At 49.3% G+C, this 25,549-nt stretch overlaps 1 protein-coding gene across 1 annotated transcript; it reads left to right on the top strand.

The window, feature by feature from the left end:
* Positions 1-15,431: 15,431 nt before the first annotated feature.
* Ldha (lactate dehydrogenase A) lies at positions 15,432-24,243 on the top strand. Its single transcript, XM_052162362.1, has 8 exons — positions 15,432-15,544; positions 17,157-17,306; positions 18,907-19,024; positions 20,073-20,246; positions 20,558-20,731; positions 21,498-21,615; positions 22,778-22,901; positions 23,600-24,243. The coding sequence occupies exons 2-8, from the start codon at positions 17,181-17,183 to the stop codon at positions 23,762-23,764; spliced, it is 999 nt and encodes a 332-aa protein (XP_052018322.1). The 5' UTR covers positions 15,432-15,544; positions 17,157-17,180; the 3' UTR covers positions 23,765-24,243.
* The last annotated feature ends 1,306 nt before the right edge of the window (positions 24,244-25,549 follow it).

Raw genomic sequence — 25,549 nt, 5'->3', positions numbered from 1 at the left:
AAAGAGAGCTGATACCCTCTTCTGAAGTGTCTGAAGACAGCAACAGTATACTGACATATAACAAATAAATAAATAAATAAACAAATAAACAAATAAATAAATCTTTAAAAAAAAAAGAATAGCAAGTGTGTTTTCCCATCCCCCACCACGGGTGGAGGCGCCACCTTGATGCAGATTTTTGTGAAGACCCTTATGGGGAAGGCCATCATGCTCAGGGTTGAACCCTTGAACACTGTAGAAAACAGAAAGGCCGAGATGCAGCATGAGGAAGGAGTTCCTCCTGATTGGCAGAGGCAGATCTCTGCAGGTAAGCAGCCGGAAGATGGCCATGCTTTGTCTGACTACAACATCCCAATGGAGTCTACCTTTCATCTTGAGTGGAGACTTTGTGCTGGTGCTAAGAAAAGGAAGACGAAGTCGTCCACCACTTCCAAGAAGAATAAGGTAAGAGGAAGGTTAAGTTGGCTGGGCTGAAATACTGTCATTGGATGAAAACAGCAAAACTGGTCGACTCCGTTGTCGCGAGTATCCTTCTGATGAATGTGGCGCTGGAGTCTTGGGGGTGGCCGCTCTGACAGGCAGTGCTGTGGCAAGTGTTGTCTGACTTACTGCTTCACCAAACCGGAATACAAGTAGTTGTGTGTGAGTTAATACAGAGAAGGAACTGATGAAAGAAAAGAGTAGTCGGTGCAAACACGCACTCGGTGCAAACACGCACTCGGTGCAAACACGCACTCGGTGCAAACACGCACTCGGTGCAAACACGCACTTGTTTATTTATTTTGGAGAGAACGCATGCGGATAACAGCACACAGGTGGAAGTGAGAGGACAACTTGTAAGAGTCAATCCGCCTTTCCACCATGTGGAACTGGGGATCAAACACAATTAGGGCTCCAGGCTTGGTGGCAGGCTCCTTTACCCACTGAACCATCTTACCAGTCCTGAATGCACTTTTTTTTTTTAAAGGAAAAGGTGTGTTTGGGGCTGGAGGGACGCCTCCGCGGTTAAGAGCACTGGCTGCTCTTCCAGAGGTCCTGAGTTCAGTTCCTAGCAAGCACATGGTGCCTCACAACCATCACAAATGAGATCTTTGGGCATTGTATACATGATAAATAAATCTTCTTTTTTTAAAGAAAAGGTATAGCTTGACTGGCCTGGCATGCCCACACCCGGGTTCGATCAATATGTAACAATAGGTACATATCTCAACTCTAGTTTTAAAAAAAATGTATCAAGTTAAAAAAAATGGCAGACAGTGGTGGCTCAGGCCTTTAATCCCAGCACTTGTGAGGCAGAGGCAGTGGATCCTTGTGAGTCTGAGGCCAGCCTGGTCTCCAGAGTGAGTTCCAGGGCAGGCAGGGCTACACAGAGAAACCCTGTCTCAAAAAGAAAGAAAGAAAGAAAGAAAGAAAGAAAGAAAGAAAGAAAGAAAGAAAGAAAGAAAGAAAGAAAGAAAGAAAGAAAGAAAGAAAGGAAGGAAGGAAGAAAGAAAGGAAGAAAGGAAGAGAGAGAGAGGAAGGAAGGAAGGAAGGAAGGAAGGAAGGAAGGAAGGAAGGAAGGAAGGAAAAGGAAAGGAAAGGAAAGGAAGGAAGGGAAGAAAAAATACAGAAAGGAAAGGAGAAAGGTGCCAGGCAGTGGTGGCGCACGCCTTTAATCCCAGCACTTGGGAGGCAGAGGCAGGCAGATTTCTGAGTTCGAGGCCAGCCTGGTCTACAGAGTGAGTTCCAGGACAGCCAGGGCTATACAGAGAAACCCTGTCTCAAAAACAAACAAACAAACAAACAAGAAAGGAGAAAGGTAAGTAGCATATGAGACTTGTATGCAGAAGAGAGCTGAAGTGAAACAGACACTTTAAAGACCAGTACTGACTGGACCAGTGTAGTCCCAGGAAGGACAAACTACAAGATTAACGCAGACTTTAGAAACACATCTCCAGCCCAGCACTGGGGCTCTCCTAGCCTGGTCCCCGCACTGCAGTAAGGCCTGCAGGCCCAGCCTGCCCAGCAACCACTGAACTCTGCACCCTGTGATAAGCAGGCTGGGGATGCGGGAGGGGCTGGTCATTGACAGCTGGAAGCTTCCTTCTCAGCCTTGGAGACAGCAGCTGAAGCTGAGTCAAGCTGGCCCGGCTAGACAGCAGCAGTTTGCGAGGCAGTGGGGTCAAAGGGCTCCCAGCTCTGAGAGCAGGCTCCTGAGAGCCACCTGAGAGGCGTGCTCAGGTTCGCAACCAAAAAAGATTTGAAAGGGGATTAAGGTTAATTGAACACCTACTAGATGCCTAGATCTTTACATTTAAGCTTCTCAAGAAGTCATAAAATGTCATTCTCACTCAGTGCCGCCGACCCTACAAAATCAAGGAACTTGCCAAATTCTCCCAGGGGATGCCAGAACCAGGACTCCAACCCGGAACTTTATCAGGCCATCACGGAGTGAGTGTGTAGTCAGGGACGTGCGTCTTGCTCTGTGAACAAGTACACGGCAGTGTCGTTCTAATCAGGAGATTGCAAGCATGATTGCAAGCCACAGCCTCTTCTGCAGAAATGCCTTTCTGAACTTTTGTGAGGGGCAGAGACCAGCCAGTGTGTGGCAATAGCCATGAACACTCATGCACCTGCATCATAGATTAGGGACACCATAAAATACCGGAAACAGGAAGCCCCTACACACACACAACAGCCCAAACCTATACGATAGAACTCTAGGACTGCGCTATAATCTGTTCCTCCTTAAGAATTAAAAAAAAAAAACAAAAAACAAAAAACAAAAAAAAAACAAAAAAAAACAAAAATACGGGGAGGGCAGGCTCTGGGATGGCCTTCACTTGAGTGAGCAGTCAGAACAGATCTTGGTGCAGGACCAAGAACTCTGACCTTGAAGAGGTGGCACATTGCCAGGAGCTAGGTGTCTAGCCTGAGCTACAGAGTAGTAAATTCTAAGCCAACCTGGGCTAAAGAATAACATCCTGCCTCTAAAGTAAGTAAGTAAATAATAAATAAATAAAACTCAGAAGCATCATTGGTAGTCAAAAACAGATAAACTCTGAAAAGATGACTACGGATTCCTCTCCAGCCCAGTTCCCACAGGACTGTGTGGCTTCATGAATGATCGCCCTGCATTAGTATTGTAGCCAGGCCAGACTTGCTGGTGCACACCTTTAGTTCCAGCACTTGAGGTCTGTATGAGTTTAAGGTAAGCCTGGTTTACATGTCGAGTTGCAGGCCAGTCAGAGCTACACAGTGAGGCCTTATCTCAAAAACAAAACAAACAGAAACCAAATTAATAGTAATAATAATGTAACTATGAGGTGGGGCTGCTACTTTTCTTATTTCATGGATATAAAATATTTACTGCCATAAATGACTTGCCTAGAAGCCCAGGGCAGTGGACTAAAGTCTGTCTGGCCCTTCCTTCCAAAGTCAACTCTGTGGTAATTAGTGACCAGACTCCTGGGGGGACAGTGCAGGGGTTTGGGGCAGTAGCCTGTACCTCCCTGGAGTGAGGAAGGGGAGCCGTGTCCATATTCTCAGAAATCTAGAAATAAAGGAGAGAGAGAGAGAGAGAGAGAGAGAGAGAGAGAGAGGTGGGGGGCCTTCACCACACGGTTGTCCCCCTGGGCTCTGTACCACCCATGAACCCTGTGTTGTCCCACCCCCCCCAGAGCTCCTACAAGCCCGGAGTCCCCCTCCCTTGGGCCATGTATCCTCCCTGCATCTCCCCCACCTGGGCTCTGCATCCCCCTCTAAGGCCTGAGACCTCCCTTCCTCTGCCCTGCATTCTGCCCAAGGCCTTACATCCACCCCCCACCCCGCCCCAGGCCCTGAGTTCCCCACTGAGCCCTGCATCCCCCCCCACTCCTGGGCCCTCCATCCCCCCTCCGCCCACACCCCCTACTCCCGCACCCAGACCGTCATCCCCCGCTGGGCTCTGCATGCTGCACCTTGCCCTGTGAGTTTGATGAAGCAGCTCTGCTGACAGGACCTGCTCGTGATGCCCACTTGGGCAGGCACATTCCTGCTGCCTAGCTCAGTGAATGAGCAGCCTCCGTGCAGCTGTGCGCACCCCCCCTCCGCTCCCCCCCACGTCAGCCTCATTGCTTTTTCTGCCTCATTAGATTTCTGAGAGGCTCTTCAGAGAGGCTTGGCCTTTCACTTGGGAACTGTTCAGAGGCATTGTCTCTGCACTGCAGTTTGTTTGTTTTGACTCTTTTTCTTTAGTTCCTTCTAGACAGTCTCATGTAGCCCAGGCTGGCCTCAAACTCCGCATAGCCTCTTCTATCTCCTCCTGCCTCTACCTCCCCAGGCTGGAATCACAGACGTGTAACCCCCCACCCCCACCCCCCACTGCGAGAGCTTAAAAAGGAGAGGATAGAGAGTTAGGGGAGTGTGGCACAGCGGCGTGGGGAAGGGGGTGCCTGGGCACCTCTGCCCCCTGAGGGACCACACACACACACACACACACACGGGCATGGTATAGAATAGAGTTTATTCAGAGTAGGGGATGGGAGTTAGTGGTAGAGAAAGGCAGAGAGAGAGTAGAGAAGTGGAGTGGAGGCCCTCCATGACTACGTGGGGGGTGGGGGGGATCCCAAGGGGCAGAGAGGTGAGAGTATGTGGGAGAGCGGAGAGCAAAGAGAGAGGGAGAAGAGGGGCAAGTAGCCCCTCTTATAGTGGGCCAGATCTCTGGGGCGGGGCATACCTGGCTATTGCCAGGTAGGTGTTGGGTGGAGCTTAGACGGAACACCAACACCCACCCCGGTCTGTGGTGCTGAGGGATTGAGCCTTGGGTCTGCTAAACTGTGTACTCCGTCCTCAGAGCTACATCCACTGCCCTGTCCCCGCCCTTATTAGAGGCCTGGTCTCTCCACAAAGGGCACATGGCAGGATACTACTCGGATTTCATGCCACCCAAGCCTGGCTCCAGCTCATCTGACCTTGTCACCTTACCTAAAATTCTAATCCTGTAAAACAGGAGTGACATTCCATACTTAACATAAGGACCATAATAAACAAATTAGATTTAAAGGGGTTATTGCATATGAAATATTCACTAAGTATAAGGGATTACTATTGAGAATTTTTTTTGAGATTTTATTTTATTTTATTTATATGAGTACACTGTAGCTGTCTTCTGACACAATACAAGAGGGCATTGGATCCCATTACAGTTGGTTGCGAGCCACCATGTGGTGCTGAACCACTGAGACATCTCTCTTTTCTTAATTTTTATTCAATCTATTGTGTGTCCATGCTTGTGCGTGTGCAAGCACCTGCACAATTGTGTAGAGGTCAGAGAACGTTTGTTTGTTTGTGGATGTTTTTTAACAAGTCTGGGCGTTATGCCTGCGTGTATATCTGTGCACCATGTGTGCAGTGCCCACGGGGATCAGAAAAACAAAAGGGCATTTGATCTCTTGGAACTGAAGTTACAGACAGTTGTGAGCCACTATGTGGGTGCTGGGAATCGAACTTGTGTCCTCAGAGCTCTTGGGAGCTGGCTCTCCAGCCACCTTGTGGGATCCGACGACATGGGGATCAAACTCAGGCCATAGAGTCTGGGAGTGAGAGCCTTAGCCACCCGCAATCCTTCCTAGGGCTGGGCCCGTGAGGCTTGCTCTCCTGGTGTGTGAATCTCCGGAAGGAAGCCATGTCTGCAGAGACTGACAGAACTACAGTGCTGTGGAGGGCGAGGTATGCTGCTGGCCCAGAAGGTAGTTGCCTTATCTTGGGCTACTTCTAGCCCGCTGGAACAGCCATTCCCAGCCCACCTCTGTGCCAGAGCAAAATCTAATGACTAATGGATAGCTTCCACCAGTCAAACAGCTCAGACAGCGGTTCAGGCCTGGACAGCCCACCCCACCCCATCATGATTTTCCAACTTGTTTTGATTTATGATTTTATTTGTTCTGTAAGACTGCTTGCTTCCATGTTGGAACGTGGATTTGGGGTAACCCACGTCTGTGCTCCCAGGCCAGGGCCTCTCAAATGGCTCCACCTCATTCGCTTTAAGATGAGAGCTGTGGTTTTCTATATCAGCAACAGAATAAGAACAATCAAAAAATCAGCCGGTAGTGGTGGCACACCACCCAGCACTTTAAATCCCAGCACTTGGGAGACAGCGGCAGGTGGATCTCTGTGAGTTTGTGGCCAGCTTGGTCTACATAGTAAGTTCCAGGCTAGCTCTGTCTTGAAAAACAAACAGAAGAATAATTAAAAATAACTGCAAGCTATTTGTGGTGATGGTTATGCCTGTAATCCTAGCGTGAGTCTCCTGAGATGGATTACTGGAGACTAAGGAGTTTATTACAAGATTTATTAATGCTATGGATAGACAGACAGATGGTCAACAGCATGGCAGGGCCTCTGAGGAGTGCTTAAGCCCCAGCACCAGAGACAGACATTATGTCAGGGTCTCTGAAGGGACTCAGAGATCCTGTGGAAAAGGGAGAGCCTCCTCTAGTCCCTCCGGGGAGTCAGGAGGCCACAGCAGGGGTAGCCAGACACCCCATGGGGAGAGGCCGGAAGCAAGCAGCGTGGGCCTACATTTTACCATCAATACCCTTTGATGTCAACTCACTTTCCAGGTGAGAAATCCCATCTGCAGTGTCCCAGTAGGTGCCTGTCAATACCTTAGACCACCAGGACCGAAGCTAAGCAATGGCTGGATTCTGACACTGGTCTTACACTGGGAAGTGGAGGCAGGAGGATCAGGAGTTCAAAGACATAGTAAGAACTTGTCTCAAAAAAATGTATAAGTAAACAAAATAAAAATAATTTTTTATTATTAAGCAGGGCACTGGTGGTGCTCGCCACATCTGTAATCCCAGCAGAGGCAGGCGGCGGATCTCTGAGGATGTCTGAGCTCGAGGCCACCCTGGTCTACAGAACGGGTTCCACAACAACAGCTCTGCACAGAGAAACCCTGTGTCAAAACACAAACTAATAATAATATTTCGGAACACCTCAAGGTCGTGCTTTACTCTAAAGAGTGGCCAACCCCCATTTTCCCCGAGAGCCCAGCTCCCTGAGGTGTTCCCCAGCCCTTTAGTATGACAATTAACAACCCATGGAGACCCAAATCCTCCTCCCATCGGTTCCCTAAAGGCAGATGCCTGCTTCCCAGACACTCGAAGAACCAGTCAAACAAAGACCCAGCTTCCCCTGAGGGACAGGGAAAGAAATCGCGGAGGAAAAGGCAGGCCCCGGAAGGAAGCGGGGTGGGGTGGGGGGTGGGGGAGCTGTGAATTGCTGCATCCACAGTGACTGCGCGGAAGAAGCTCAGACCTGTTTTCTGCCTCCTCCGTGGCTAGGAGCCAAGGAGCCCGGCCGGGTGCCCAGAGCTGCAGGACTTCGTTACTTTGTTCCCATTCGGCTTCCTTCTGGTCTCAGGAGTCGCCAACCAGGGTGCAGATTAGCTTGGCTTCTCTCTCTCTCTCTCTCTCTCTCTCTCTCTCTCTCTCTCTCTCTCTCCCCCATCTCCCCTTACCCCCTTCCTCCTTCCCTCCCCTGCCTTCTCCCTGGTCTTCCATTCCTCCCTGATAAGCAGACCCGCTGAGAGCCCTGCGTCCTTCTACAGCCCCGGGGCCATTTGATGGAATGGGGGTGGAAAAATTCAGAATGGTAGCTTAAGAATTGCAGACCATCCTCTGTCATCCCCGTTTCCACATCCAGAGAACAAAGTCTAAAGCCAACTAACAGAGTGGAGTTTTAACTTTCACCCATTGCCCTGAAAAAGTTTAAACACCGGAGCCTACTGAGAGAAGTCAGTTAGGCCATCTCCAAAAAAAAACCCAACAAACAAACAAAAAAAAAAACAGTTTCTAACCTTCCTCATTTCAGATCTTCCTCAGATAACTCCTGCTGGGCCTGAGGTCTTCAGGGCAGCCTGTTGAGTAGCTGCCTTAAATACTGGTACATGTGATGGTAGGGTGTGTGAGCCTGGGGCCTGTGGCGACAGCCAATCTTGGGGTCTACAGAAGCCCTGAGTGTGCTAGCACTTGATCCAGGCGGGAAGGCAAGAAGCTGTGAGCCCTGTTGTCATGGAGATGCTGGCAGAGCTTGGGCCCATCTGCAGCTGACGTCTTCTTTAAGAAGACGGGAGAGGGGACTTGGGTGTTGGAGAGCTCAGCGGTGGGGCTAAGGGACCTGGGGAGGTAGCCTCTAGGCCAGCAGCCTTAATAGCTAGGGTGTGGCCTCCGGGCAGAGCAAATCCTAAAAGCCCAATTGCCACCCCTACCCCCCAAACAAGGGCTGCTGCAGGAAGCCTGGTACAGTGGAAAAACCCAGAAGCCAGAGACCAGCAGCAGAGCCACACCCTGAGACCAGGGAGAAGTCCAGGCTTGCAGATTCATCAGGGAGAGCCCAGACTGAGTCTGAGACTCTGACCTCTGAGTTACCACCATTGGCAAGAGCGACTCTCTTCTCCTCTCCGGGTCCCCCTGAATGAGTAATGTCCTCCCCTGAGGACCACATGTCCCTCTGATTCGATGAGTGTAGACAGGGCCACACTACGAAGAGCTTTGAAGCACCTGCCTCTTATGTAACTGCAGCTGGGAGATAAGGAACCTTCACATGTGCTTGAACATAGCCTTGTACTACAAGCGTTTGCACAACAGGCAGGGGTTTGTCCCTGCACACACACACACACACACACACACACACACACGCGGGTCATACACTTAAGGAGGTGCCAGGAGAGGGCGGCTGACTAGATGACCTCAAAGTACCCTTGTGGCCTAGGGAGCTGCCCGGACCTTCCTGCCTCCGTCCTGGGTAATTCTGCTGGGCAGAACTGGTCTGTCACCTTTGCCCTGGGATATCTACAGAGCAAAGGGCGGCTAAGTCCCTGCTGCCCTCCCAGGCAGCTCAGCAGGGAAGTCCAGGCGAGTGGCGCTGCCCAAGGGAAGCTGGTACAGAAGTCTGAAAGGCGTGTGGTGCTTCCCAGTTGTGTGATCAGAAGCTGTTAAATATTTCGTGCTTTGGTAACATCAATAAATGTTCAAATTCCGATTCTGGTTTCTGGACTAGGGTAAAAATGATTTGACCAGGAATGGGGTGGGGGCTGGGCTATGGATGTGACGCAGCTAATAGGGTGCCTCCCTCACGCAAGCCCTGGGTCTCATTGCTAGTACTACATACAGGAGGCCTGGTGGTGCACACCTGAAGTCATGACACTCAGGATGTGGAGGCAATAAAGGCAGAAACTCAAGGTCATTCACGGTTACATAAAGTCAGCCTGGGATAAATGAGAACATTTCAGTACTTACATACATACACACACATATATGCACACACACATACATATGAATGCATGGGAAAACCATCAGGAGCCATACACAAAGGACCCAGTGAACGGAACGTGGTTTTACAAGCAGAGCCTTGTCCACAGCCTGAAGTCTCTGCTGTGGGCATCTGGGGTTTCCTTTAACCCCTCTTAGCAAACTCCTAGGCTCAGAAGCAGAACCAGAGCTGCTATGACCCCTACAAAAGGAAGATGAAACCGCCTTCTAGGGCAGGAGACCTCTGAGTGTGCTCAAGGAGTGGGGGCCTGCATGCCGCACCCAGCTTCACGGCCAGTTAGAACCTGCTTTCTGAGCTGTGACCACTAAGTGTTGTGTAAACAGTTGAAAGGAAAAGCAGCCAGCAGCCTCACAGCTCAGCCCTTGTCCCTTCCCCTTCGCAACCCCAGGAAATGACAGCTAGAATTCTAGGACTCTATTCATACTTTTAAGTGGATCTGATCCCCTGGTTTTTCCTCAATAACTTACCATTGTTTCTTTGAGCCAAGACTTAGAATAGGGTCTTGTGGAGGACTCTCCCTACCCGACCCCCACCAGCCTAACCTCAAGCTAGCACAGCTTAGGTTGCCTCTGAACTCCCGATCCTCCTGGATTATTCATGTGCGCCACCGGGCCTGCGCCCAAGACAGGGCTCCTGACACCTCCACCCACCCACCAATATCCCCTCTTCAATAAGCTGCACTCATCTTTGTTCCTGTCACCCAAAGTAACAGAAGGCAAGACCACCACAGTCTTCCATGACCCTTCCCTGCTGTGGTTAGGCAAGGGACACCTTTTGCTATGGAAACCTACACTGGGGACTGGCAGGACTTGGGACTCCCTTTGCAGCACTGACCTCAGTCTGAAAGTCACTTGGGTCCTTGTGACAGTAGTTTTTTGTTTTTTTTTTCCTGGAGCCTGCTAACCAGGACATCCCAGGATGAGTAGAGAACGGGGAAACTCAGCTTTTCCCCAGGAGTCAGTGGTTGGGAGGGAACAGAGTTGGAGATGGAGTCTCAGAGGAGACCTCAGAGGAGAGTGACGTAAAGGCCAAGTCCCAAGAGGAAACAGAGGTGCCATTTATCACTGGCCTGGAGGAGCGGAAGGGAGAGGAGGAGGAGAAGCCATCAGGAACCTAGGAGGTGTGTCATTCAGACTCCAGGAGGTGACACCAGGAAAGCTGGGGAAGGGGGCGGAGTCTTCACACCTCACACCCCTCAACTGAGGGGTGGTTAGGCTGGGGACTGGGGGGCGTGTGACACAAAGCAGTTTCTTGGGACAGGTACCACTCTCACTGGAAAGAGAGAGAAAGGGCAAGAAAGAGAGAGGTGGGGGGAGGAGCCGAGGAACCTCTACTTTGTCACTTTCTAGAAGGTCAAGGACGGAGACAAATGAGATTCTCTGCATCTCGGGCCCTGCAACTCAGGAAAGCCATCGACCTTGCAGTCATGGAGAAGGTGAAAACAGGCAGGCTGCCAGTGAGTGTTCAGAGGGGCTTCGGGGTGTGGAAGGCTGCGACAGGGAAACGTATGTCCCGGACAGATGTGGCTATAGAGGTTAGTGCTGCTCCTCCAGTGTCCTTGGCTTGTGTGCTGTGTATGATCACCAGACAAGGTGCCCACTTTCATACTCCTTAGAAACCTCAGTGACTTCTGGCCACCAAAACCTGACTAGAAGAAAACACAACACACCTAAGTGTCTTAGCCTGGCATGGTCGGCTGAGGACGTCCGACAGACACACCTTGCGTCTTGTGGTCTCTGCGTTGCTTCGCCCCCTTTGCTCCACTTTCTCAATGCCTAATCCACCAGCTGAAATCTTTTTCTCACCCCAGCCCTGAGGCCGCCTCTCCCGGAAAGCCTTCTCTGGTTTCTTTGTTCAAGTGACTGCTGTGTTTTATAAAAAGATAGGAGAGGCGGAGATGTGTTTGGTGGAGGTGCGGTAAGGTGTGGGGGAGGGGCGCCTCTGCCGGCCCATGCTGAGGCATCCCTTCCCACTGAGGGACCAGACACACAACCGTACAGCTTAGTCTAGGGTTTACCTAGGACTTGGGGGCGGTAATAGAGACAGAGAAAGTCAGAAAGAGAGAGGGAGAGAGAAGAGGAGTAGAGGTCGGTCATGAACACCTGGAGAGAAGGGAAGGAGGAATGGAGAGAGAGAAAGGAAGGAGCAGGATCCTGAGAGCAAGAGAGAGAGGAGGGGGCAAGCAGCCCCTCTTAGAGTGAGTCAGGCACGCCTGGCTATTGCCAGACAACTGTGAGGCGGAGCCCGGACTTCTTTTTTTTTTTTTTTAAGATTTATTTATTTATTATATGTGAGTACACTGTAACTGTCTTCAGACACTCCAGAAGAGGGAGTCAGATCTCATTATGGATGGTTGTAAGCCACCATGTGGTTGCTGGGATTTGAACTCAGGACCTTTGGAAGAGCAGTCAGGGATCTTACCAGCTGAGCCATCTCTCCAGCCCCACCCTTGAACTTCTGATCTTCCTGCTTCTACCTCCCAAGAGCTGGGATCACAGGTGTGTGAATCACCAGGACTAGCTTGCATTTTATCTACGGAGGAGGATGTTCTCAGTTCCCTCCATGTTGGTCTCTGTCTGTCTGTCTGTCTCTCAGGTTGGCCTCAAACTCATGAGCTTCTATGCCTCACGAGTAGCTGGAACTATGAGTATGCACCGCAGCTGACTGTCTCGTTCATTTCTGAGCTCCTGGCACGTAATCTCTGACTATGAGCACGCAGGCTCAGGATGTCAGGTCTGGGGTGGGGGGAAGAGGGTATTCAGGTAGACGGAACGGCCCGAGTGGAAGACTGGAACTGGGACAGTGCATGATACATTTGAGGAGTGTGGGGAGCAGCCCTGACTCTGGTATACAGGAGGCACAAAGGAAAATAGGAGATAGGGTCGGAGAGGGGGGACTTTGGGTGCTGTTCAGTGGAGGTCTGATGGGCAGCCCAAGGATTTGACTTTTTTCCTGGAGGCAACAGGAAGTCACTGAATGCTCTCATTCAACAACGACCAAACGGATTAGCCACACGGAACTGTTTTGGGTGGCACCATCCTTTGGCTAGGCCTACCTAGGAAACATCCTACGGCATATGCTGGGCACCCAACATTCTTTGAACCTATATTAGTAGTTTTTTCTCTTAAAAGAGACCGTACCCAAATAACACTTGGTAGGGCTCAGGTATGTGCTCTGCTCTGCGACAGGTTTCCTGAGTCGTTTTTGTAGGTTCTACCCACTGTGCGACATGGAAGTTCTCCTGTATAGACCATGTCAGTCACAGTTCTCTGGGCAAGCAGAAGCAATGGCAGACGGTGACCTCATTCTGAGGACTTGGCTTCCGTGACCGAGGAGGGTGAGAATTCCCACCATCTGCCACCTTTAATCTGGAGATTCAGGAAACCAGTGGCAGAGGGTCCTGCCCAGACATGAAAATCAGAACCAAGATGGTGACCGGCCTGGGTGAGGGCAGAAAAGGATGACATCACAGCTGTAGCAGCCAGACCTCAGAGACACCCACTGACCTGACAGCTATGTGGCTCCTGCACCTAACACTGCCTTGAAATCCCTGGGTAGTTTCTCGCTCTGTTTTGTGAGCGCAGAACCTTGACAAGGGATAAATAGGTTTTGAGTTAGTCAGTACCGGGTTAAAGTCCTGGCTGAAATAATTTAGAAATTGCACGGTTCTGGCAAAGCCAGTACTCTTCCTGAATCCTGCTTTTTTGTTTTGTTTTGTTTTTCATCTGGAAAACGGGGAATGATCTTGTCTACCCCAGAGTCAGGATGAAGACAAGCCCAGAAGAGGCCTACTACCGTTAGTCTCCACGGATGGCATTTGTCTTACTCATCCTAGACTCAGAACAAGGCCGATGTGCCTGGAGGAGGGAGGCTGTGCTGAGTGGCTATCATCAAGTGTCCCAGTGTAGTGGATTGGAACCTGCCTGAGGTATCTTCACAGGCCTTTCCTGTCTCAGCCCCGCCCACTCTTGGCTTTCTGCCAGCCCTCTTTTCCCAGCTGGGACTTATTTAACAGGCTGGCAGGTCTCATCCTTCACTGAATAAGGACATTGTCCCACAGGCCTCGAGACCAGAGGCATTGCTGAGAGCTGCCCTGGGACACCCTGAGCCTCCCCTTCACCCCCTCCAGCTGTGTTTGTGGTCTCTGGGCATCCGGCGGCATCTGGAAAATGGTGGTAGTGAGCTAAACAGATGTCCCGGTTTCCTGGAGCTGGGGTGAATTTTCCCTTTGCCACCAAAAAGGCACAAGTATGGGTCTTTCTGGAGGCTGGTCTTGAGATGCTACTGCACAGTGCTGAGAGGAGTGGGCCTGACTGTGTTCTGCAAGGGGCAGAGGCCTACTCCTTACCTGCAAGGGGGTCCCCGAGGGTACACAGGCCACAGTACAGGGTGACGAGAAGAGGGGGTTCCCACTCTGTGGGTATACAGGTAGGCAGCAGGGAAGGGAAGAAATAATATCCCTTTCCCAATCCTTCTGAACCGTGAATTCAGAGGCGCGTGTGTGCACATGAGGTTTCTGCGCATGTATTTTCCACACAAAGCAATTTCCCAGCAGATGAGCCTTGCCTGGGCTCTGTGTTCTGCTTAGAGCACTGTATTCCACAGGTTAATAGTTCAGTCCCACAGGACTGCCCACAGCCTGCACTTTCCTCTCACCACTGTAAACTGAGGTATCCCCAAGGTCCGCCCCTTTCTCCTGTCCTGCTCTGGTGTCTCTTAGAAGTCCCAGAAGCATCTTCATTTTTTTTCTTTAAAAAGTTACATTTCAGCCAGGCAGTGGTGGCGCACGCCTTTAATCCCAGCACTTGGGAGGCAGAGGTAGGCAGATTTCGGAGTTCCAGGACAGCCACGGCTACACAGAGAAACTCTGTCTCGAAAAACCAAAACCAAAAAAAAAAAAACAAAAACAAAAAAAGAAAAAAGAAAAAGTTACATTTCATTTCTCTTGTTCTGACTTTTTTAAAATTAATTTTAACAATATATAGGGGAGAGAGACTCTGTGAAGGTCAAAAGAGGGTATCTGGATTGAGATACCCTCTCCTATTGAGCTTGGAGTTACAAGTTTTTGTGGTCTTAACGGCAGAGCCATCTCTCCAGGTCCACCTGTTGTGACTTTTTAATTTTTAATTTATTTTATTCGCAGCTCTGCGAATTTTATTTTATGGGACTCAGGCCTTTGTGCATGCAAGACAGGTGCCCCTGACCTGGCCACAATCCTAGCCTACTCTGTTTGTTATAAAAGATATCACAATGGATACAGACAAGTGAAAATAAGGGCTGTGAGCGACATTCCCTCTCACATAACCCCTGCCTGCACTTCCAGCATCCTGCAGCTGGAAGCCCTTCAAATCTTGTTCAAGACTGTAATAGATCTTAACCTGCAGTGAACGCATCCATCCCTTCCGGGAAGATGGGTGAGCAGGGGTGAAAAAGTCACAGTTCTTCCTATCACTAAGGAAATCACAGCAGTTGCAAACTCTATTTCACATCCCATCAGTGGTGGAGTACTTTAAGATTCACATACGCTTTAGCGGAAGCCGGGTGGGAAATAGGAACTGGCCGACAGAGTAACGAGGCCTTTGTGAAAACAAACTGTCCCTGATACTCCGTGGTAAGGCTAAACACACAAGCCTGTGGAACGGCGTGGGAGAGTAGACACGGAGATAAACTGGCCCGAGACACTAGCAAGCCCTCAGAAGCTGAGCCCCTCAGGGTTTGGGAGATGATAGTGAACCAGCGGGAGAAAGGCGCATGTGGTAGACTGCTATGGCGGCCAGACCGACGCACGGTGCTGGCATGTGCTGTCACGGAATATTTACTGAACGCCTGTTGCTTGCCAGAAATTGTCCCCGGCGCTGGGAACAGCAATGAAGAAAGTGATCAGGGTTTTTTCTTGAGTCTCACAAGTTTTACGGAGAACGAAGCGGCGGTTCGATGCATCTCGGGCTTCTGCTTCTAAGGTTGAGGAGCAAGTCGGGGTGGCATCAGAGGCGTGGAGCCACTCTTGCAGGGCCATCGTGCTGCGCGCGCCGCCTGGGTCTTGGCGGGGCCCAGCCCCGCTGGCCGCCCGCCCCCAGCCCAGCCTACACGTGGGTTCCCGCACGTCCGCTGGGCTCCCACTCTGACGTCAGCGCGGAGCTTCCATTTAAGGCCCCGCCCGCGTGCTGCTCTGCGTGCTGGAGCCACTGTCGCCGAGCCCAGGTCACGCTGCTGCTGCTCGCCCGTCGCTCCCCATCGTGCACTAGCGGTACGGTTGGGCCCCACGATGCCCGCACGCGGGATCCCTACCCGTGTTGGAGGTGCAGGGTGTTCAGATCTGGACACGCGTGGGCTACTGTGCTCTGGGGAACGGAGCAGGCAGCCCCACCCAGCCGAGACGGGTGTGAGGAGAAGGACCAGGGGGTGGCTGGCCTGAAGGTTGGGAACCACCGAACAGGGGCGAGAGAGCCATGCGAAACTTGAGCTCCGGTAACTCGAGCCCATGGGGGACAAAAAAAGCCTCAGCACGTCCGGGGTGGGTACTTCGGAGCAGCCGTGCGGTTTGCATTTTCCCTTGCGTGGGCTCGGTGGAGTGGTTGTTTCCTGCAGATTATAAGGCGCTCTTGCCCTAAATGCAGTCTGTTAAGAGGCTCCTGGTGTGTCTGGGGATCGTCCTAAACGCGGTGCGTGCGGAGAGGAAGCGGGAAGAGTCGCAATCCTTCCTCTGCACCTTAGACGGAAGGAGGAAACCTGTAGCTGAGAGGCCTGCGACACCCATCGGGTCGTAGGTGGGGAGTAGGCGCGCCCTGTCCCAGTAGAGCACGGAAATGAGGTTTACAGCGAGGCAGATTCTCTGCTGGAAGAGCCCCCCGCCCTGCCCCCAGCCTGCAGAGACCTCGCAAGGCTGTCTAGAAATAGCAGCGGTTGTAAGGAGACCTTCATTCCTGCTTGATGGCCCTAGGCTGCTTGCCCAGAGATCTTTATGCACTTTGGAACGATTTCAAAAGTAGACATGGTGCTTGCTGGGAAAGGTGGCCTTCGGGGTGGGGGGTGGGGGCTCCAGGTCTCAGGTCCACCCAAATTGTATCCTCATTTTGGAACTGAAGAAATTTCCCTTAGCGGCCACATTCTAGGCAACGAGGCCCCGCCCCGGAGGGTGAAGGCCCTGGTTCCCGGTAGTGGCATTTGAGATCTTACCCTGGCGCCAGGCGTGCTTGTGCTTTGGGCGCTAAAAAGGGGGGAACTCTGACCTCGAACTGCCTGCCAGAAGTCTCATCCCATGGCTAGCAGCCTATAAACCTATGTATGGCACCTTGTTCTGAAATTGCGCACGCGCACCGGCTTCCCCTGCCCACCAGTCTTAGGATCTGGGCTGGTCATACAACTCGGGTTCCTGCGGGGGTGGGAGTTAGGAAGCATGCTTGCGCGTGCGCAGCCGTAAGCGCGTTGCTATGCCTTAGGGTCGCACCTTGTGGCCGTTATTGGCGCCCTCTGCTCTTAATTTTTGATACTTCCGGAAAGACTTGGCATCCTACTTGCTGTAGGACCTCTGGGTGATGGGAGAGGAGCGGAAGGGCAGTTTTCTAACCGTGTAAGAGGAGAGACCATCCCCTTTCGGGGTTCATCAAGATGAGTAAGTCCTCAGGCGGCTACACGTACACGGAGACCTCAGTATTATTTTTCCATTTCAAGGTGAGGACCTTCACGCTGAGAGCCAGACCACACCCTGGCTTTTAGCTTTACACTCTGGCTATTCTTGGTTTTCCACTTCTGTTCTTTGTCACATTGTCACTTAATGAAAAGTAGTCCAAAGGTAGCAAAGTCAGCGTTTTATTTTAAAAACAGGACGGGCTACAATGGCACATAATGTTTCCCCTTAGGTCCCAAAAGATTCAAAGTCCAAGATGACAACCCTCAAGGATCAGCTGATTGTGAATCTTCTTAAGGAAGAACAGGCCCCCCAGAACAAGATTACAGTTGTTGGGGTTGGTGCAGTTGGCATGGCTTGTGCCATCAGTATCCTAACGAAGGTAAGTGGGGATCCTTCATGTCCCAAGCCTATGGATGGGGGGGGGCATCCCTACATTGTCACATTAGTATGTAAAACTATTGTGGTTTGCACACTCATTCAGAGTCATCTATGAAACATTTTGCAACATAGTGATACACAAGAAAGGGACTATGGAAAGGAACAGTATCAAAGACCAATGAGAAGAGTCCTTCTATTATACTTTTTTTTTTAATTTTACTTATTATATGTGAGTACACTGTAGCTGTCTTCAGACACACCAGAAGAGGGCATCAGATCTCATTACCAATAGTTGTGAGCCACCATGTGGTTGCTGGAATTTGAACTCAGGACCTTTGGAAGAAGAGTCAGTGCTCTTAACTGCTGAACCTTCTCTCCAGCCCTATTATATAATTTTTATATGCTTTTATATTCAGTTCCATGAACCTAGGGCCTCCATGCTAGGAAACCATTGACCTATATGCTCAAATCTAAAGTGAGTGGTTTTTTAATTGGAATTTATATGTGCATGTGATTAAAAATTAAAATCCTACTGAATAGGTTATCTGGAACTTCTATCCAAACCCCATTGTTTCCTGATGTATATAATTTTCTGTTGGAAAAAATAGTTGAGTGTGAACACAGCCGTGTCAAAGGGCAATTTTTGGTTAGTTCTCCCGTACCTTATCCTGCCTTATGGGTTCTGGAGATTACAATAAGCTCAGCAGACAAATGCAGGAACTGCTTTCACCCACCAAGCTATCTCTGACCTAATTTCTTATCAATCGTAGGGCTAAGATTTATTTAGACATAACTTTATCATTGAATTAGAAAACACTTTGAGCCTGGCGGTGGTGGCGCACGCCTGTAATCCTAGCACTCTGGGAGGCAGAGGCAGGCGGATCTCTAAGTTCGAGGCCAGCCTGGTCTACAGAGTGAGTTCCAGGACAGCCAGGGCTACACAGAGAAACCCTGTCTCGAATAAAACCAAATCCAAAAAACAAAAAAAAAATTATAAAAAAAAGAAAACACTTTGAGGCAGGGGAAGAAAATGTTCTTGGTTCATATGTAGCCCTAACTACCCTTAAACGTGGAACAATCTTCCTGTCTGCAACGTCACACCTAGCTTTGCAGAATCCCGTTATTCTACAGGTGTTAACTAAAACCTCTCTTAATGTAAAAAAGAATTGAGGTAACATTTCTAAATATTTTTTTTAAAGACAGGGTTTGACTGCCGCCTTAGTACTGCCATTAAAGGCATGCACTGATATTCCTGGCTTGGAGTGCCCCTTCTTTGAATCTTTCCTCCGCCCTCCCCCCCTGTAAGGAAGGTCTCATGCTAAGCAGCAATCTAACCCGAGCTTTGTGCCTAGGCCCAGTTTCAAGCCTCGGTATTGGCTAACAATGTCTACTTAGAGTGTGACAGCTCCGCACAGGAGCCCCTCCTGTGGAGGGCTTGCAGGAGAGAGACACCATGGGGCCTTTTAGGAAGCAGTGGTTTTGAATGTATCCCAGCAGAGGCTAAAATAGCACCACCCTCCTATGCCTGGAATACAGAACATGGCATGTCCTGAGAAGAATCAAAATTATTTTCCCATTTAACTAAAACGTTTGTCTTTTAGGAATTGGCAGATGAGCTTGCCCTTGTTGATGTCATGGAGGACAAGCTAAAGGGAGAGATGATGGATCTCCAGCATGGCAGCCTTTTCCTTAAAACACCAAAAATCGTCTCCAGCAAAGGTTGGTGGTGGCCAGGTTCTCTTGCTGTAAGACTTAAGTTCCTCCTCGTGTCTGAAGCCCCATCTCTAAGGTTCTTTCTAGACACAAGGGCCTTGGCCCACCCTTCTGCTGGTTCTCAATATGATAGCTAGCAGAGGATTTTAAGTGGAAACCTAATTTGCACATATATGAAAATTCTCTGAAGTAGGACTCGGGTAAGCTCTGGTTCTGCATTGTCTGTTTCCAAGTATGTATTGCTAGGATGGAGCCTGGGAACTTGTACCCGCAGGCATGAGCTCCAGCCCCAACCTCGCTGCCCTGTATCCCATGCAAAACAGTTGAAAACTTGCCCTCAGGGCCTGCCCAGCAGAAGGTCTTGACCTTTTACACCTCACTGGTGCTAGCCAGGAACCCAGGGTTGAAAGCTTTGACCTTCTACCTGCTAGGCAACTCTTTGGATCAGCTGTCCTGTGTCACCAGAGGGTAAGGGGGGATTAGAGAAGATTGCTGGGCCCTTGGCAACAATTAAGTGGTTAATGGGAAGGATAAAGAGCTGGGGGTGGCGGTGGTGGTGCACATGCAGAGTACATGTCTCCAGGGGTGAGGGAAGAGAATATACTACGTTAGGGTTGAAAATAATTGCCATATAAGGAGTTGATCTGAGAGTCAAATGCACCAGGTTCCTTCCTGTTACAGTGATAATGTATGAGAAAGGCACCCCTCCCTGTCTGAGAGACTGCAGTTAAAATTAGACGGGGTGCCGGGCGGTGGTGGCCCACGCCTGTAATCCCAGCACTTGGGAGGCAGAGGAAGGCGGATTTCTGAGTTCGAGGCCAGCCTGGTCTACAGAGTGAGTTTCAGGACAGCCAGGGCTACACAGAGAGACCCTGTCTCAAAAAACCAAATCCAAAAAACCAAAAAAAAAAAAAAAAAAAAAAACTAGACTGGGTGCCATCAGCCATATACAAGAGGCCAGAATAAAACTGTCTACACTGGAGGTTTATGCAATAAGCTTGGCTGGGTAGAAAAGTTCCCTAAGGGGACCTTTCATTTCTGGTCTTTTCTCTAGACTATAATGTAACTGCAAACTCCCAGCTGGTCATTGTCACAGCGGGGGCCCGCCAGCAAGAGGGAGAGAGCCGACTCAATCTGGTCCAGCGAAACGTGAACATCTTTAAGTTCATCATTCCCAACATTGTGAAGTACAGTCCACACTGCAAGCTGCTTATTGTCTCAAATCCAGGTGAGGCTTTGAAACCGCATGGGCAGACAGTCTGTATTCACCCTGATGTTGGCACTGTGTGTTAGCTACACTGTGTGTGTATGCTCATTAGTTTGTTATGGACTGTGGTATTTATAAAACAGATCATTTTAAAGCATAAATTTTTACTCTTAACTTTGAAGTAATTTGATGAGTAATTGTGTTGGTATAATATATTTAAAAAATAATACTTTGAGTAATTGGGCATGAGTTGTGCAGTAAAGATGTTAACAAACTACTGACCCATGCTCACCAGGGTCAGAATCATGCAAATGTTTGCTTGTGTTTTGTAGTGGATATCTTGACCTACGTGGCTTGGAAAATCAGTGGCTTCCCCAAAAGCCGAGTTATTGGAAGTGGTTGCAATCTGGATTCAGCTCGGTTCCGTCACCTGATGGGAGAGAGACTGGGGATTCACCCGCTGAGCTGTCACGGGTGGGTCCTGGGAGAGCATGGCGACTCCAGTGGTAAGTCTTTAATACCACTTTTGCTCTTTGATAAAACAAAAATCTAGCATAAAAAGGGGTCTAGGCATTCTTTTTTTCTTTTCAACATTTATTTTTATATATGTGAGTACACTGGCTGTCTTCAGACAACCCAATTAAATGGTTGTCAGCTACCATGTGGTTGCTGGGAATTGAACTCAGGACCTCTGGAAGTGTTCTTATTTGCTGAGCCCAGGCATTTCTCTTATACCAGTCCAGGCTTTGTCTTCCAAGTATGGGGATTTCTGGCATGAGCCTCCGTCATGCCTATTCATTCATCTTCATGCCAAAAGCATGGGAACCTCATGTATGCTAAGCACACAGTCCACTGAGCCTTGCCCTCAGCCCCTGGACATGTTGACCACGGTTCTTAGGACAACTTTAGCCATTTACTTCATTCAGCAGTTTACACTTGAAATGCCTGCGCCTGATCAGTCAGATCAGGTATGGGGAAACCCTTGTTAGGGAGCCGTTGAAGGTTCCATTTATTTATACAGTGTTCTTAGAGGTCCTATGCCAAGGAGATCCCCTTTAATTGGGAACACTGATATAGTAAGTACGTAGCCTACAGGTTTCAGTAGATTAGGAAGGTAGGTTAGAATGTACGGTTGGTATTGTGTATTGGGGTTTGGTAATGCTGACCATGTTTAGGAAGTGGAGCACTGTGTTCTGCAGATAAGGAAACAGGTAGGGCACAGCCACTCTTTGCTGTTGGGTGGAAACAGTGTGAGCTTCCCGTTTCTTTCAGTACCTGTGTGGAGTGGTGTGAACGTTGCTGGCGTCTCCCTGAAGTCTCTGAACCCAGAACTGGGCACCGATGCAGATAAGGAGCAGTGGAAGGATGTTCACAAGCAGGTGGTTGACAGGTGAGGCTCCTGATTGGCAGCATGGGAGACTAGACTGAAGCTGTGTTCACTTTACAGCCCAGACCAGCCCCACCCCCAAGTATCCCCTCAGGCAAGTCCTCCCCACATTCCACCTCCCCTCTCACTAGCCCCCCACTTCTTCCCACGAAAGGGACTAGGCACTCCTCTCCCACTGAGGCCAGACAAGGTGGTCCATTTAGGGGAACAGTATCCACAGTCAGGCTACACGCCCAGGGAATCCCCCTGCTCCAGTTGTTGAGAGATCATGAAGACCAGATTACTCATCTGCTACATGTGTGCGGGGCCTCGGGCCAGCCTGTGCTTGCTCTTTGGTTGGTGGTTCAGTCTCAATGAGCCCCCGGGGGTCCAGGATAGTTGACTCTTGGTCTTCCTGTGGAGTCCCTGTCCTCTTTGGGTCCATCAGTCCTTCTCGAAGCTCTTCCGTAAGAGTCCCAAACTAAGCTCCATCTAATTTTGGGTATGAGTATCTGCATTTCTAAAAGATTAAGATTTTAACAGCACTTTCATTTGGGTGCTTTTGTTTACATTTTAAAAAGTATTTTATGTATGTAAATACACTGTCACTGTCTTCAGACACACCAGAAGAGGGGCGTCAGATCCCATTACAGAAGGTTGTGAGCCACCATGTGTTGCTGGGAATTGAACTCAGGACCTCTGGAAGAGCAGTCAGTGTTCCTAACCACTGAACAATCTTTCCACCAGCCCCTCCCCCCATTTTTTCATTTGTAGTTATGCTAACACGTTAGTGGGTACAGAAGGTGGTACCTCCTCCTTGGAAATAGTTTACAACTAAAAACAGAGTTCCTAAGACAATACCTCCTAATCACCCCCCAAACAGCCTATTAACGAGAGCCAAATGTTCCAGGGCCCTAGATTTACAGAGGACACCTCACGCATTGCAGTCACCATAGATTGCTTTTGATGTGCATGGATGGACACAGTCTCATGCATACTAGGAACAGGACCCATTTTCAACCCCCACTCCCAGTCTACATCATTTCATCAGCTGCTCTATCAATGTACAAGATTCTAGTCCACTGGGCATCAGACTTTTTGTCTTGAATGTATAACATTGTAAAGAATGTTCAGTAAAGCCTTTACTTCTGGTGTTTCTCCCTTCACCATCCTTCCTATCCCACAGTGCGTATGAGGTGATCAAGCTGAAAGGTTACACGTCCTGGGCCATCGGCCTCTCTGTGGCAGACCTGGCCGAGAGCATCATGAAGAACCTCAGGCGGGTGCATCCCATCTCCACCATGATTAAGGTAATGGGTCTGTGGAGGCACATTTTGTATTTGAGAGATTTGTTTCTTGGCTTCACAACGAATCTGCTTCAGAGCAGGTTGGAGGCCTCGAAGTGAATTCATCTGCTTGTTGTCTTTTGGAACACAATAGTGTCCTGTGGAATTATATGGACACTGACATTTATAGATGTCTGACTCAAAGAACCTTGGCTGAGTTAGACTGAGTCAGGTGGAGACCGTGCTCCCTGAGTCTCACAGGAATAGAGAAGTGTGATGATTATGCACCCTGGTTACAGTTTGAGGCTTTCTTTTTGTAATTTGGCTTGCTTTGGTATTTTTGAGGCAAGGGTCTTAAAGAGTGCCTGCTGACCTGGCCTTTAACTTGTTAGGGAGTTGAGGATAACCCTGAACTCACCTGCCTCTAGCTCTCATCTGCTGGGGTTTCAGGCATGTGCCAAACCTAGCTGCTTTTGCTTTCTGACTTTCTATTTTGCTGTTCCTTATTGTCATAACCTGGACATCTCTGCAATAGAATAACATTGACACCCTTGTTTTATAAAGGATGTTATAAGCTGGGCAGTTGTAAAACACAGTTTGAATCTCAGAAGTTGGAGAAACAGGCAGGTAGATCTATAAAAGCTTTATACTTGTAAGGGTCTAAATCCTGAAGAATACTAGGAGGTGTAGACAAAATGTAATCTCTGTCATTCTGTGTCTAGGGTCTCTATGGAATCAATGATGATGTCTTCCTCAGTGTCCCATGTATCCTGGGACAAAGTGGAATCTCAGATGTTGTGAAGGTGACACTGACTCCTGAGGAGGAGGCCCGCCTGAAGAAGAGTGCAGATACCCTCTGGGGAATCCAGAAGGAGCTGCAGTTCTAAAGTCTTCCCAGTGTCCTAGCACCTCACTGTCCAGGCTGCAGTAGGATTTCTATGGAGACCATCTGAGCTGTGGTTGGTGGTCTGGGGAAAAAAAATCTCAGTTCCCACAGCTCTGCCCTGCTGCCAAGTGGTACTTGTGTAGTGGTAACCTGGTTAGTGTGACAGTCCCACTGTCTCCGAAACACACTGCCAACTGTGTGCAGGCTTCGATTACCCTGTGAGCCTGCTGCATTGCTGCCCTGTGCACCCTCACCAAACACGCCTAGGCCAGTGAGTTCCCAGTGAGTGATAACCTGGCTCCAGTGTGTAAGTCCATTATGCATATCTTGTACATAACTGTTCTACAGGATATTTTATGTATTATGTGTCTGTAGTGTACAGTGCAATATCATGTGAAATGTAAGATCTGCATATGGGTGATGGAACCAACCACTCAAGTGTCATGCCAAGGAAAACACCAAATAAACCTTGAACAGTGAGTGATGGCTTTGCTCTTTTCTTAAGATGAAGTTGGGCAGCTGGTCAAGATAATGAATGCATTAGCTCTCAGGATCAGAGGCAGGTGGATCTCTGGCATTTCAGCCAGCCTGGTTTATGTAGTTCCAGGACAGCTGGAACCTCCATAGTGAGACCCTGAGGTTAAAAAAGAGAAAATTAGGTTGTGGGGCTGGAGAGATTTGGAGCACTGACTCCTCTCCCAGAGGGTCCAAGTTCAATTCCCAGCAATCACCGAGTGACTCCTATGGCATCCGATGCCTCTTCTGGTGAGTCTGAAGACAGCTACAGTGTGCTCAAAGGGAAAAAAGTTGGGCTAGAAAGACATAGGGTCCCCAGGACACTCTACCCCCGGAGAGGTGGAGACCTAGAGCTTGTTGGCTCCTTATAACTGGGACTCACAAACTTGAGCACCTGCAACTGAAACCATTTAATCACTAGTTCCCGGCTCAGGTTTTGACCCTTATGGCAGGAAGCATGCAGATTCCAGAAGCAGCTCAAAGAAGGAGTTGGGCCTGCCTTGGGTATTGAATCCTTAGCTTTTAAGACAAACACTTGAGATTCCAACAAGGCTACCCCTACTAACACTCCCTAAGTATTCAAGTATAAGGAGTCTTGGGGCAACCATAGTGAGAAACCATGTCTCAAAAAATTAAGATGGATACTATTAGACATCTCAGGTTAAACTTTCTACACATTCATGTGAGCATACACAAACAAAACTTGTAAACAGTAATAAAATTTAAATTGTTGGAAATAAGTTGAGACAAGGGTTTTTTTCAGGGTCCTGTTTCTTTTTTGAGGGCGTGTTTGATCCTCTGGAACTATAGTTAGGATAGCTGTGGGTGCTGGCGATTGAACCCGGGTCTTCTGCAAGAGCAGCAGGGCATCATAATCCTTAGCTGACTTTCCAAGCTCCTTAGGTACTACTGAATATGCAGTTATCTTTTATGGATTTATACTGAGCTAGATATGTTTGGGTCCATTTCTGTTATCCAGATGGCTCAGCGGTGAAGAGCACTGCTGCTCTTCCTGAGTTCAATTCCCAGCAATTACGTGGTGCCTCACAACCATCTGTAATGAGATCTGATGCCCTCTTCAGGTCTGAAGACAGCTACAGTGTGTGTACTCACATACATAAAATAAGTCTTAAGAAATTTCCAGCCAGGCAGTGGTGGTGCACACCTGTAATCCCAGCACTTGGGAGGCAGAGGCAGGCGGATTTCTGATTTTGAGGCCAGCCTGGTCTACAGAGTGAGATCCAGGACAGCCAGGGCTACAGAAAAACCT

Source organism: Apodemus sylvaticus, chromosome 1 (genome assembly GCF_947179515.1).
Source record: "Apodemus sylvaticus chromosome 1, mApoSyl1.1, whole genome shotgun sequence".
Lineage (NCBI taxonomy): Eukaryota > Metazoa > Chordata > Mammalia > Rodentia > Muridae > Apodemus > Apodemus sylvaticus.
The sequence above is the reverse complement of the archived record's forward strand: the minus strand, read 5'-3'. Positions and strand labels throughout refer to the sequence as shown.

What these genes read in the sequence shown, in the direction of transcription:
- Ldha (XM_052162362.1), top strand. Translation starts at nt 17,181, where the DNA reads ATGACAACCCTCAAGGATCAGCTGATTGTGAATCTTCTTAAGGAAGAA. An exon ending in AAAAATCGTCTCCAGCAAAG is followed by an intron (nt 19,025 to 20,072) that starts GTTGGTGGTGGC and finishes TCTTTTCTCTAG; the next exon opens with ACTATAATGTAACTGCAAAC. An exon ending in CACAAGCAGGTGGTTGACAG is followed by an intron (nt 21,616 to 22,777) that starts GTGAGGCTCCTG and finishes CCTATCCCACAG; the next exon opens with TGCGTATGAGGTGATCAAGC.